The sequence below is a fragment of the Engraulis encrasicolus genome, unplaced genomic scaffold (genome assembly GCF_034702125.1).
Source record: "Engraulis encrasicolus isolate BLACKSEA-1 unplaced genomic scaffold, IST_EnEncr_1.0 scaffold_1023_np1212, whole genome shotgun sequence".
Lineage (NCBI taxonomy): Eukaryota > Metazoa > Chordata > Actinopteri > Clupeiformes > Engraulidae > Engraulis > Engraulis encrasicolus.
Genome location: NW_026944486.1, coordinates 1 through 15232, shown reverse-complemented (window position 1 = coordinate 15232; position 15232 = coordinate 1). Strand labels below are relative to the sequence as shown.

The 15232-nt window shown below is 43.6% G+C and overlaps 1 protein-coding gene across 1 annotated transcript; it reads right to left on the bottom strand.

The window, feature by feature from the left end:
- Positions 1 to 7007: 7007 nt before the first annotated feature.
- Positions 7008 to 14693, bottom strand: LOC134441959 (integrator complex subunit 2-like; the record flags this gene model as incomplete). Its single annotated transcript, XM_063192342.1, has 9 exons — positions 14341 to 14693; positions 13391 to 13529; positions 12695 to 12797; positions 11799 to 11912; positions 10904 to 11034; positions 10361 to 10531; positions 9760 to 10010; positions 7577 to 7702; positions 7008 to 7079 (listed from the first exon to the last, which is right to left on the bottom strand). Coding segments are annotated over exons 1-9 (1400 nt in total), but the record flags the coding sequence as incomplete, so codon positions are not given.
- Positions 14694 to 15232: the final 539 nt, after the last annotated feature.

The following is a 15232-nucleotide window of genomic DNA, read 5'->3' as shown; positions in this document are numbered from 1 at the left end:
AAGGGAGGAGAGAGAGAGAGAGAGAGAGAGAGAGAGAGGAGAGAGAGAGAGAGAGAGAGAGAGAGAGAGGGGGGGAGAGGGGGATGGAGGGAGACAGAGAGAGAGAAGGAGATGGAGAGAGAGAGACAGAGAGAGAGAGAGAGGGAGAGAGAGAGAGAGAGAGAGAGAGAGACAGAGAGAGAGAGACAGAGAGAGAGAGAGAGACAGAGAGAGAGAGAGAGAGAGACACAGATAGAGAGAGACACACAGAGAGAGAGAGAGACACACAGGGAGAGAGAGAGACAGAGAGAGAGAGAGAGAGAGAGAGAGAGAGAGAGAGAGAGAGAGAGAGAGAGAGAGAGATATGGAGATGGAGGGAGATGGAGATGGAGAGAGAGAGAGAGAGAGAGAGAGAGAGAGAGAGAGAGAGAGAGAGAGAGAGAGAGAGAGAGATATGGAGATGGAGGGAGATGGAGATGGAGGGAGACAGAGAGAAGGGGCAGAGGTTAGGGGTGTAAATAATAATCGAAATGTATCGATGCAGCGATCCAACAGCCAACGATTTAATTGAAACGCATCGTATCATGGGGCATTCTAAGCCACACAAGCCACACAAAGAATTTTTAAACGAATTAGGCTCTCTTCTCACTCACCTCTCCACCCTCTCTCCTAATATAATTCTCCTTGGAGACTTCAATATCCATTTTGACAATTCCCATCACTCGCTTACTTGTGACTTTTCTTCTTGCCTAGATAGTTTTGGTTTCCAGCAATTCATTGATTTCCCTACCCATACTAAAGGACATACATTGGACTTAATCTGTTGCTCTGGTCTCTCCCCCTCCAACTGCTCAGCTGATGACCTCCACATATCTGACCACTTCCTTGTCTCCTTTAATGTCACTCTCCACCTCTCCATCATCAAGACCCCTCGCCTTATCTCGTTCCGTAATATTAAGGACATTAACATTGATTCCCTTTCTACCTCTATTGAAACCATTCTGATTTCTAATAATCTCTCCTCCCCTGATGAACTAGTCACTCTGTATAACAATGGTCTTCACAATGTCCTTAATTGTTTTGCTCCTGTTAAAACTCGGTCTGTCACCTTTTCTCAAACTGCCCCCTGGTACACCCCTCAACTCCGGACCATGAAATCCAAAGGCAGACAACTTGAGCGCCTGTGCAAGAAAACTGGTCTCACTGTTCACAAAGAAATGTACCAAGCTCATATATCACTCTACAAGGACTGCATCTCTCAAACTAAGTCTGATTACTACTCCACTCTAATCTATGCCAATGAAGGCAACTCCAAAACCCTGTTTCTCTGTGCTTAACAACATCCTTAAACCACCTGACTCTCTCCCTGCTCATATGTACTCAGTTGAGACTTGCAATTCATTACTGGACTTTTTTAATGAAAAAATCCATAAGATCCACCAACATCTTATCTGCAACCCCTCTTTTCCCTCCCCCGCTGATCTCTTCCCCCTTCACCAGTTATTTTCTAGTTTTCATCTCCCGGACTCCTCTGAAATATCTGACCTCATCTCCAAATCCACGCCCTCCACCTGTCAGCTTGATCCCCTCCCCACAACCCTTGTCAAATCCTGCCTCCCCTCTCTCCTCCCATTCATCTCTGCCATCATCCACTCCTCACTCTCCACTGGTACTGTACCCTCTCTGTTCAAAGTTGCTGCTGTTACCCCTATACTAAAAAAACCTGGCTCTGATCCCTCTGACTACAACAACCTCCGCCCAATCTCCAACCTTCCGTTCATCTCCAAAATTCTAGAAAAAATTGTAGCTTCTCAACTCCATTCCCATCTAACTCTTAACTCCCTCTATGAGCACTTCCAGTCTGGTTTTCGCCCCCGACATAGCACAGAAACAGCCCTAGTTAAAATCACTAATGACCTGCTCATGGCTGCTGACTCTGGCCTACTCTCTATTGTCATTCTCCTTGACCTCAGTGCAGCCTTTGACACCATCTCGCATTCCATCCTTCTCCACAGACTCTCCTCAATTGGTATAAGTAACACACCCCTTGACTGGTTCCATTCTTATCTCTCTGGCCGTTCTCAATTTATTCAAATGAAGTCTTTTAAATCCAAGCCCTCCCCTGCCACCTCTGGTGTGCCTCAAGGTTCTGTTCTGGGGCCCCTCCTCTTCATCACCTACCTCCTTCCCCTTGGTAATATCTTCCGCAAATTCAATATTAATTTCCATTGCTATGCTGATGACACCCAGCTCTATTTATCTGGCAAACCCTCTGACACTCTCCCTCCCCCCTCCCTCACCATCTGTCCTTCTGAAATCAAATCCTGGTTCACCTCAAATTTTTTGAAACTGAATTCGAACAAAAATGAAGTCCTACTTATAGGCACCAAATCCACCTTATCCAAAGCAAATAGTTTCTCCTTCTCAATTGATAGCTCTCCTGTCTCCCCCTCCCCTCAAGTTAAGAGTTTGGGTGTCATGCTTGATGGCTCTCTATCCTTCCTCTCCCACATTAACAACATCACACGGTCTGCTTATTTCCACCTACGCAACATTAACCGTCTCCGCCCCTCTCTCACCTCCCATTCTACCTCCATCCTTATACACAGTCTTGTCACCTCTCGCATTGATTACTGTAATTCTCTCCTCTTTGGTCTCCCTCAAAAATCTCTCCACAAGCTCCAACTGGTCCAGAACTCAGCTGCCCGCATCATAACTAAAACCCCTTCCTGTCACCATATTACCCCTGCACTCCAACATCTCCACTGGCTCCCTATCAAATTTAGAATTCACTTTAAAATACTTCTCCACACCTTCAAGGCTATCCACAATCTTGCCCCTCCTTATCTATCTAATCTTATTCATATTGCTATTCCCTCCCGCCCCCTCCGTTCCTCTTCCTCCATTCTCCTCTCTGTCCCCTCTGCCCGTCTCAGCACCATGGGGAACAGAGCTTTCAGTTGCTCTGCACCTCAGCTGTGGAATGCGCTTCCCCCTGACATCCGCAACATTGAGTCTTTACCCCTGTTCAAATCAAGACTTAAAACTCATCTATTTCAATTAGCCTATTCTTTATGATTCTTTAACTGTATTTTGTTTTATTTTTTTATTTTTTCATTTATTTTCTTTATATTTATTTTTTGTTTACAATCTGTTTATCTGTCTTGTTTTATTTTGCCTCTCTCTGTACAGTGTCCTTGAGTTTTTTGAAAGGCGCTTTTAAATAAAATGAATTATTATTATTTATTATTCTTAAATATCGAAAATAATCGAATCGCTGGCCCCTGTCCAATTCCCTAGCTCCATAACGTAATAGAAGTGGAAAAGTAATTGGAAAAAAATCTAATTGAATCGCATCACATTGTATCGTGGGGAATTCTTAAAGGTGCACTGTGTAATATTTTTAGCAGTTTTATTTCCAGAATTCATGCTGTCCATTCACAAATGTTACCTTTCTCACAAATACTAATTAACATCATCAAATTCTAAGTATTCAATATGACTGGGAAAATTTCACTTTACATGAAATGGGGGATCTTCTCCATTTTCCATCATTTTGAATTTCCAGAAATAAACATTTTTAGCTGCAAAACTTACTTGAACCTTGCTCATACTAAATACTAGTAAATACTAGTTTATTACTTAATAAATATTAATGAAAAGATAAAATAGCATAGCTGCGAAGTATAGCTGCAATACCTATTCTGGCCACATCTTACACAGTGCACCTTTAAGTACAGGAAATAATCGAATCGCTGCGTTACCGTATCATATCCTCATGGAGGCTGTATATTATAACCCTAGCAGAGGTGTTAAAGATCTCATTCATAAGGATTGTACCAGGACGCATATTATTTTTTAAAATGGGTACGTAAGTATAATCCCTATCACTTATCCCTGTCACGCAACATAAAACTAGGAAATAACTAGAGATGCACCGAATCCGGTTCCGGTTCCGGATCTGGCAGGATAATAGGGTTTTTTCACAGGATCCGGGTCCGGCAAGATCTTAAGCAGTGGATCCGGTATCCGGCACGTTACCTATAAATCAGGGTCTGGTGCACCTCTAGCCTAGGCTTTTCAGTCAGTCTTTCACCACCCCAATCACTGCATGGAGTGAAAGCCCTTTGGAAGCGGCCGTTGCAGGCAGTCTGGCAATAAGCCAATGAGACTAAAAAACTGTTTGAGCCAACGTAATAAAAAGGGCCCACGTGTGCGAGTAGACTATATGTAGGGCCCTATGATTTCCGCGACATGGAAAACACGGATGGAATCACGCAATGTGTAGACATTAAAACGAACTTTGGTTATAAACATGAAATTGCACGGAATTTGCTCATTTCTTATGATAAAATAAAAATCCATTATTTTCGTCATCATTTATCAGTCTAAAAGACATTTCAAACACAAAATATGGCCACGATATCATATCTGGCCCACGCGAGGTGATGCGCAAAAGTTCTATGCAGATCCATGATCCATGTCAGCGCATGTTGACAGTGAACGCATCTCTCTCCCAAGCGGCGTTTCCGATTGTCTCCCGCGTCCTAACACTGGCTGTCAGAGCATTTAAGAAATCTTCAAAACTCAGCAGCACTCAAATTTTGCCTAGTACAAACCCCAACTCCGATGAAGTTGGGACGTTTGGTAAACAGTGAATAAAATCAAAATGCTATCATTTTCAAAACATTCAATCTATTCATTAGATGGAGAATAGTGAAAAGACAACATATTAAGTGTTAAAACCGAGAAAAAATATTGTTTTGGGGGACATATGTACTCATTTCTAATTTGATAAATCCAACACGTCTCAAAAGAGTTGGGACGGGGATCAGTGAAATTTAGTAAACATCCAAATAAGATAAAACAACAAAGAAGAACATTTCAAAATGAATTGTACTGACGGACAATATAGGTGTCCAGGTATAAGATCATCACAGAGAGGCTGAGTCACTCAGAATTAAAGATGCAAAGGGAATAATTACCATAGTTATTACATACATTTTTTAATTCCCTTTGATTTACCACGATTGAGTGTATATAAGACATATTTTTGTTAATAAAATCATTGTATAGGTTCATGACATCATGAAATATATATTGGCTGTAGTCTCACTCTAGCACTCCAGGAATTAGAGCTATTGAAAATTGACCATATTAAGAATGCTTAATGCATGAAAATGATACAGGGGTGTAACATTCTCCTAAGCACCTGAGCTCACTTGAAATAGACCCAGAAGACATGGGAAACTGTCCTTTGCTTACAGAAGTCAGCAGAAGTTGTAGAAGTCCATTCTTTTTGACAATAATAGAGCATTGCACATCCTGTGCTACAGTAAAAATGGACCATCCAACTTGTGTTAGTGCTAGCTTCAAAAGTCAGCCTCCATGATGGCATGCGGGTGCAGTAGTGCATTGGTTAAGATGTTCTCACTCATCTGTAGAGTTAAATACAGTGCTGAATGGTATAAATGGGTTTTAAACAGCATGAAAAGCCACTCATGCATTATATTTTGAAGGGAGATCTTCGATTACTGCCACATAGTAAGGTCAAATTGCATTCTCTACTATGTTTTAACAGTTTGGCTCCATCATAAGGACCAGCAGGTGATAAAATGGTGGGTTTTTGGTCAAGACCTGTCACACTGTAAGCACTACAGAAAGGAAAACATTGCAAAACATGACAAGGAATACACCCACCATTTAAGCTGGTGAAATCATGTCCAAGATAGGAATTAACACTGTTTTTTATATAAAATCATCTCATCGGTTAATGTATTTAACTGTTAAGTGTTGTCTTTTGTTTTGTTTTTAGTCTTCCTCGACATTTGCTGCCATTTATTGTCCCTGTCCCAACTCTTTTGAGACGTGTTGGATTTATCAAATTAGAAATGAGTACATATGTCCCCCAAAACAATATTTTTTCTCAGTTTAAACACTTAATATGTTGTCTTTTCACTATTCTCCATCTAATGAATAGATTGAATGTTTTGAAAATGATAGCATTTTGATTTTATTCACTGTTTACCAAACGTCCCAACTTCATCGGAGTTGGGGTTTGTAGAACAGGTGAGGTCAGGCATAAACGCTTTGTCCTGACTGTCTGTTACCAAGACAATGCGATGCGACACAGAAAAGACAGGCGGCTCTCTGCTGCACTTTAATAAACAATGGAATCATCCGACGCGAGGCACGAGTTTGGAGTTTGTTACAACAGACGTGACCGCTGTAAAATAAAAACTGATCAGGCAATGCTTTGATCATGTCTTGTTAACTTTGTTGGCCACGGAGCATAGTGAGTAAAAGTTAGCAGCAACTTTGAAAAAGGGTCAAGTCATCATCAGAAGAAAACGGACGTCTTGTAAAACATGTGTTTGTGTGAAACGGTAGACAGTAGGGACTTTGCGAGGCTATTTATTTAATGCCTACATATAACGTGACCAAAAATGTCTCTAATGTAGCTGCACGTTGCAATATAGCCAAACTTATTCGAGAAAACCTGATGCAGCCCGAGTCCAACTTCAATGCACCAGAAGTGAATTCGCCTTCTAGTTGGGTGCGTCACGTGTATTTAATAGAATATATGCGCATGTACATTTCAGCTACCTTATTACCTAGAATATTTTTGAGGGCTGATATTACAAAAAGCTAGTAGGTAATTTTACTTTTCTTTTCTCTACCTACCATTCAACCATGAGTGGTTGGCTCTGTCCACCCACCAGTTTGAACTAAATATCTAAGAAATTTTGTTGGGGGGGGGGGGTAGAAAGGTGAAAATAAGTTCAAAAATGTAAAAAATCCGATATGGCAAAAAATAAATCCGAAAAAACGTAATTTGAGAAAAAATAAAATGGAATTTGAGAAAAATTAAAACAGATTTCATAGGGCCCTATATATGTTTCAACCCTTTTGTAGGATCCGGTATCCGGTTCAGGATCCGGCAGGATCTTAAGCAGTGGATCCGGTATCCGGCAGGATCCTAAAAATCAGGATCCGGTGCATCTCTAGGAAATAACTAAGTTTCTCACCTCTCGAAGTACTCCTCCTCTTTGATCATCCAGCTCAGCCACATCACCATCAGCTGCTCCTGCTCAGGGGTGCTGCAGAGAACCACATCAACGTCCTCATCATCAATAATCATAATAATAATATCGATATTAATGTACATTGAATTGCATAAAGATCATCATCATTGGGGGATTAAATGCTTTCTGACCCCTAAAGACTGTGTGTGTGTGTGTGTGTGTGTGTGTGTGTGTGTGTGATTAGGATGGGGAAGGCTAGTAGTTTACAGAAGGCTATAGAGACAAAGCGGACTCCGGCGGGGGTGGATAGGAGTTCTGTAACAAGTGGGTGCACGTGAGTGTGAGTGTTTGTGTGTGTGTGTGTGTGTGTGTGTGTGTGTGTGTACCTGACTAGGGTGGGGAAGGCCAGTAGTTTACAGAAGGCTATAGAGACAAAGCGGACTCCGGCGGGGGTGGATAGGAGTTCTGTAAGAGGTGTGAGCGTGTGTGTGTGTGTGTGTGTGTGTGTGTGTGTGTGTGTGTGTGTGTGTGTGTGTGTGTGTGTGTGTGTGTGTGTGTGTGTGTGTGTGTACCTGACTAGGGTGGGGAAAGCCAGTAGTTTACAGAAGGCCAGGGAGACGAAGCGGACTCCGGCGGGGGTGGCTGGGGGACGACTCGTCATCAGCTGTAGAAGCTGCTCTGCCTCTTCATCTGTCGGCCTGAGGGAGGGAAACGCATGCATGCATGCATGCACACACACACACACACACACACACAGAGACGCATACACACACACACACACACACACACACACACACACACACACACACACACACACACACACACACACACACACACACACACACACACACACACACACACACACACACACACACACACACAACATAATTAAAAATTAGGGCTGGGCAACGTTAACGCGTTAACGGTGCGTTAACTATTGAGTTCAATATCGCCCGACAATTTTGTTAACGCTATAACGCAGCAGGGTTTGTTTTGTTTTGTTTTTTTGCCTTTTATGACCGTCGTTCGTGGCTTTTATTTTGAAAGCGTCAGCGCGCTTGTTGCTGCTTCCAGTGACTGCTGACAGAGAAGAAGAATGTCTAGAAAAGTAGTCAAAACAAAACAGGCATAGCCTACAGAAGGACGTCAACTTCTGAATGGACATGTTTGGTACACAGTTCTGGTCCTCCTTGCGCAACTCTCGAGCAGCATGTNGCCCTCAAAGCCCTGATCAAAAAGCGAACCGCGAGATATGTAACGTTATGTAACGTCATGCAACGTTATGGTATCTACATGGCGCTGCGCGTGCATAGACTGCATCAATGCTATGATTTCGGCAACTTCGTCAGCATTTAAGATAGTGTTAGTCATGTCAACGTTATTGTTTTGAAAGATGTAATTGTTGTCAATGCCAACAGACCGTCAATTAGTTTCTAGTCGCTGAAACACCTTAAAAATAGCGACAGATAAGAGAGAAGGTGGGAGTCTTTGACAGTGAGAGAAGGCGGGACATATCTCACAGACGCACGCCTATGGCAAGCCGTTTTAACATATAGTTTTTTTAAGTGACAAGTTTTTTTTCTTGTAGGCCCATGTAGACCATCCTAATTTGAGTTTATAATTTCTAATATATCAGTTTCAGTAGCCTACAATCTTAAATAGCCCTAGTGTAATATTATATGCAATAATTTGTTTCATTAGTAGGCCTACATTGGATAGGCATATAGCCTACTACATTTAGACTGATAGGTTGGCAAATAGCCTACATTTCCATTGTGGAATATTATATTAGACCTACATAGGTTCTCTACACAGTACATATGCAAATTATTATTAATTATTTTATTTGATTAATTTAAAAAATATTTGTATTTTATTTATGATTTATTTTATTCATGATTTATTATTATTATTTTTGGGTTTCGCGATTAATCACAGAAAGTCATTGAGTTAATGCGATTAAAGATTTTCATGTTTGCCCACCCCTATTAAAAATAGAAAGGTAATTGACCAATAATAGAATGTAAGTGACCAAACAAACAACCGTAAACATACTTATTTTGGCCCAGCTATTAGGCTGTCCATGACTGCCTAGTACTACTGTACGTGTCTGTGACGTTTAGGGCAGCATGCCATTCATCAGACATCATGAAGGGCATGCTGCCTGAAACGTCACTATATTAAATTAAGAGAAACGGGAGCTTGCTGTGCCGACTTCATTTCCAGTTTTCATGAGACTTTGCCATGATCCCGTTTCTCGACAGTGTTGTTGCTAAGTAACTTAGCAACTTACTTGGTTGCAATACAATTTCCCAGAGGCAACTTACTAAGTTGCTAACTAGTTAGCAACGACACTGTGGAAAAACAGGGTCCTGGACCTGCACCCAAAATTGTTTTGAGACGGACGTACGTGTTTTTTTCTTTTAAACTTGTCTGTGTGTGGATTCCAATATGCGTACTTCCGTCCTCCCTTGCACGCTTGTGACCTCATGATGATGTCACTGACGACAGAAAATTAATTCAATATCTTGCAAAATCACAATTCTAATACCATTTTCTCATTTGCAATTGGGATGGTGAATGAAAAACAGTCCCCCAAAAGTTGTTGTGGCTAAGCTGACAGCTGGGAAACTTTATTGTATTTTTCCATGGAGGAGGGGCCAGGAGGCGGGGCGAGGCCACAAGCCCAAGTGGAGGACGGGAGTGTGAATATTGGAATGCATCCTGTGAGTCTGTGTGACTGTGTCACACTAACCTGAGTCCTGCGATGCCCATGAGAGCGCAGTACAGCCTCAGTAGGGCGCTGGCTTTCACCACATGTTCCGCCCTCAGACCCGAGTAGGCAGACGACCCGCCCCTGATGCCTCCCGAGGCAAGAGTGATGTCATCGTCGTCGTCCGTGTCGGTGGGCGCGTGGGAGCTGCGCGATCGAGGCAAGATGGCTACCAGCTCCAGCAGAAGCTGACGCCGCATTTGCCACAACACCGAACTGCTCTCTCGCTTCCTCTGCAGGCGACAGGGAGAGGAGGAGATGGTCATTAGAGGGGAGAGGGAGGAGAGGAGAAGAGAGAAGAGGAGAGGAGAGGAGAGGAGAGGAGAGGAGAGGAGAGGAGAGGAGAGATTGAGGCAAGATCGATACCAGAAGAGAGGGACAGAAGAGAGATGCGGAGAGTAAAGTACGGTTACCTGTTGTCCGTTTCGTATGAAGAGGCCGAACCAGGTGCTGTTGATGATGAGAGAGAAGAAAAGGCAGAGAAATGGAGGAGAGGACCAGAGGAGAGGGACAGAAAGGGGAGGAGAGGACCAGATGAGAGGACAGAAGGAGGGAGGAGAGGTAAGGAGAGTAAAGCAGTTACCTGTTGGCCGTTTCGTATGAAGAGGCCGAACCAGGTGCGCACTTTGCTGTTTGTGCCGAGCAGCAGGCCACTGACGAAGGACACCAGCGGGCTGACCGCCTCGTCAGCCGAGTCCGGCTTGTAGTCCAGCGTCAACGCCACGCCCAGACCCGGCAGGTGACACTCCTCCACCTGTGGACACAGACACAACAGCTTCACACCTTTAGAGGACGATGTCTGGGAATACCGTTTTTAAGATTATTTGAAAGACATTTGTGATTGCTGTTTTGTGTTTTATATTTTAAATCAAAGTATAAATATACATACAAACACCAATTTTCTTTTTACATTTTTTGTGGCTTTTTATTGCCTTTATTTCACAGGATAATGAAGGTAGTGACAGGAAGTAAGTGGGCAGGGAGAGATGGGGAAGGGTCTGCAAAGGACCCGGGCCGGGAATCGAACCCGGGTCAGCCACATAGCAAACGAGTGCCCTACCATTTTGTGCCAGGGTAGGGCCACAAACTCCAGTTTTCAAAGAGCTAGACGTTAATGTATACTCACCACCATGGCGCGTATGTTTAGGGCCTGCGTGGGGTTCATCTGACAGAGCTGCCTCAGAGCTTCAGTCCGCCGTCGCCCTCCAACGCTCTCCTCGTCCTGTCGCTCTCCACTCTTTATCAGACCCCGGCACACTGCGGCCACACACACACACACACATTACATTAGATACTGTAGATCGATAGAGAGAGAGAGAGAGAGAGAGAGAGAGAGAGAGAGAGAGAGAGAGAGAGAGAGAGAGAGAGAGAGAGAGAGAGAGAGAGAGAGAGAGAGACAGAGACAGACAGAGACAGACAGAGACAGTCTTGTATCTACAGTATGTCCTGTATGTTTGCATCTATGTAAGCTGTCAGACACCTTCATTTCCCTCTGGATTAATAAAAGTACTCTACTCTACTACTCTAGATAGATAAATAAATAAAACTTAATGGTCTGCAACACATGAAACAGAAAATTGTCTTTGGTGTGGCTCCAGTCATTCTCAGAGATATTAGACACGACTTGACAAAACAGGACATAACAAGACAAGACAATGCATGTATGCTGAGAACATACGACTATATTACTCCATTTTGCCTAAATATTAAACATTACAGGTCCAAGCCATTACACCTATTCTTGACTTCCCATTTCCATGAATGTGATGACCATAAGGGAGAGATCGACAGAAAATATGACAGCAAGATAGACCAACGTATAGAGACAAAGAAAGAATTGCTTGAGGAAGTTCACAGACCGAAACGTCGCAGGTAAAACCTCTGCAAATGTGAACAGTGTGCGGGAGCTTCTTTGTCTCTATACGTTGGTGACCCAGTGGATCCACTCCTGGTAAAAGGAGGTGTGCAAGAATCCTAAAAATAGCAAGATAGACCAGGCCTGATGACTATGTATATCGCACCTTCATTGAAGCTGTCAGGGACGTTGGCAACAAGCAGGCAGAGGAACCACTCTCCATTCCTGACGTGAAGCAGAGCCTCTGCCACCTCAATGATGGGCAACAAGGAAGGCAGCTCTGCAAAACACAAACAAACAAACAAGAGATAAATACACCAGCACCTGTCACTAATGATGCAAAGCCTCAGCAACAACAACGACAGACACCCTGAAAACAAACAAGAGATGAGTCAATAAACAACTCTAGAGAAAATAACCCTTACCCAAGGATAGGATGTTCTGTTTGAGTTCAATGTTTCCATAATTTAAATGCTGGTGCATTTAACCCATTTTAGCCTGATGCTGCGCATACATTGTTTGACCTTTAGCGCCTGGAGCGACATTCAGGCTCTTGAGATTTGAGTTTTTTTATTAAAAATGTGGGTATGTTACAGCTGAAGGATACATTCTAATGCGAAATGAGGGTCCTAGCTTTTAAATGCAACTTATTTCAAGTTTGTATGTGCTTCGGAGGCTGAGGTATTTAGATTTGAATGGGCAAAAGGCACCCATTCCCAAAAAGGGCTTAGGTATTCAGCAGGCGTTTTTCGCAGGTGCCTTAGGCTAAAATGGGTTAAGTGGGGCACAACGCCTTGATAATGCCATCAGGGTGTGGACTGGTCAGGCGTTTTAGAAAAGATGCACCGACTCAATTCCTGGCCGTTTGTTACCCTCTGAGTCTGATCCCAAGCCAACAATTAGGCCACAGCTGTTCAACAAATAGCATTCTGATGTTGTGAAGAGCTTAGCATTATAGAAATGCATTTTCAAATCAAGTCCTGCTTGATTATTGTGGTGGTAGGAGATATGCTTTGGTGACTTTTAGTCTGAATGTACGGTAGGAAAGAATGAGTTCTACACCTGCTTGAAGGATGCAGAGAACGTCTGCCAGCTCGTCTAGGTACACAGGACTCTCAAACAACTCTGACGACTTCAGAAAGAACTCCCCGCTGGAGTCAGCCACCTGAAAAAATAGAAAAGTTACATGTGAGAAGATATTTTTTAGTCCCCAATTAAAAGTTTAAGTTTTGTGCCAATGGTTGTTGCCATATCCTGTGTACTGAGCGTAATGAACAGGCATAGCCAACATATACATTATAGATTGCACACAGTTTTATAGATTTGTTTGTGATTCTAATTGAATATTATTACTAATTTCAATCAATGTTATGGCAACATTGAATGTTATGACGTTTTAGTTCTTTTTACACTTGATCATGACGGCGAGCAACCATTCACTATTAGACAAGTATGCACATAAACAATTTACATTGTACACAAATTTTGTACACAAATGAAGCAGTGTTCTAATGACAGTATTGTGCTCTTCAGGCGGTAGTATTCTAGTAGTCAGGTCAAGAGCAATGCAAGTTTTTCTGAGTTCCCAAAAATACGGGAACTCCTCCCACTTTGTCGGTAAGCAAGCAACCATAAGCAGACGTGTCAACTATGCCGTTTGGGAAACGTTAATTGTTATGCTCTTGGTCAGACCCAAGTCTCGAAGAGATTTGAGCGTCGATGATAATCAGGCTAGTATTCTAGTGCTGTGTAATGTACCTTGTTCATGATGGCGAGTAGCTCGCTGAGGGCGAGTCGTAGTCTGTGTAAGGGATCGCTGTGCTCGAACTCCAGCGTCAGGCCTCTCTGGAGCTGGGACACTAGCATGCTCTCCCCGTTGGAGCCTCCAGCCTTGTGCCTGTGAGGAAAAATAAAGCAGTGATGTAAACAGTGATATAAAATGTTAGTCTTCAAGGGATCTTCAAGGTGCAGTGTCAGCTTCTTTGTAAAGGCATAAGGAACCTGCCGTTCCTTCCTCAAGACAGCCTCAAACTACACGACTCCCGATTGTGTGTCCGATTTTCACGTCGGGGTGCACCGCACACTAGAAGAGAATCGCAACTGTCAATCTTATCCCTGCTCGCAACCACGGCGACAATGCGACGTTCTATTTCCAGTCACAAATATCAAACATTGTTTGATTTCTATGATTTGCGATCGGCGGCTCTTTGAGCTGCCAAAGTTCTATCTTAGAATGGAGTGGAATCTTTCCCGACAATCTCTTGCAATGGTCCTGGGGGTAAGCTAGTCGTGTAGTTTGAGCCAGGCTTTAGTTGATACTAAGTGTGTATGCGTAAGTGTGTATGCGTGTGTGTGTATGCGTGTGTGTGTCTGTGTGCATTCCAATATGCACACTCCCGTCCTCCACTTGTGCTTGTGGCCTCGTCCCGCCTCCTGGCCCCTTCTCCGTGGAGAAAACAATACAGATTCCCTGCTGTCAGCCTAGCCACAACAACTTTTAAGGGGCTGTTTTTCATTCACCATTCCAATTGCAAATGAGAAAGTGACATTAGAATTGTGATTTTGGAAGATTTTGAATTATTTTTCTGATGTCAGTGACATCATCATGAGGTCACAAGCAGGCAAGTGAGGAAGGGAGGACGGAAGTCTGCAGATTGGAATCCACCCTCTGTGTACGGGCCTGCACGTGCATCGTAAACCTCACTGACCTGAGTTGTTGTTCCTTCCTGGCGTCCTGCTCCAAGGCGTGGAAGTCCACCGAGAGCAGGGCCACGATGGAGTTGACGGCCTCCACGCCCGACAGCAGCCTGAGGATGAGCTTCTTGTCCTGGGCCCAGGTCTTGCTCTGATCGGCCGGAGCGCACAGGGCCATGCGCACCAGACACGGCAGCAGCAGCCGCAGCTCGGGGTCGCTGAGGGCAGCCAGCCGAGCCACGTCCACCTTCTGCATGGCCTCGAAGGCGTACGGGCTGACAAACTGCAGGTCCGCGCTGTCGGACATCTTGCCAGCCCTTGCGCTTTGTCTGGGTCTCTGTCTCTCTCACTCACTCACTCTCTCTGGAGTTCCCTGGAAGATGAAGAGATATGTAGCGAAATGTTAGGGAGTTGGTCTATGATGGGAGGTTGCTGGTTCAAATCCCACCCTGAACACTAAGAAGAAGGTGCATCTCTACACCTTTGTCCATGGCAAAAGTATCCTTGAGGCCTAGTAACCTAAACCAGTGGTTCCCAACCTTTTTCTTAAGGGACCCATGTTTTTACTATTGTAAGCTTTGGTGACCCAACAGCGCGAGCGCCCGCACGAGACAGACTCACAAGATGCCTTCTGTTTCCTGCGAAAACTAATTTCAGTTATTTTATTCCTCAATTCGTCTTTGGTCAAATATAGAATAAATGTTTAATGTAGCACTTACAATTTGTTGTGTCTATGAATTTATTAGTTAAATGCTTTGTCTTTTATTCAACATGGGCTATATATATTTAAAATGAAACCCCTTAAAATCAAGAGGGCTCCGCGACCCCCTGTGGATCTTTGGCGACCCATAAGGTGGGTCCCGACCCATAGGTTGGGAAAACCCCTGACCCAAACCCAGGCCAGGG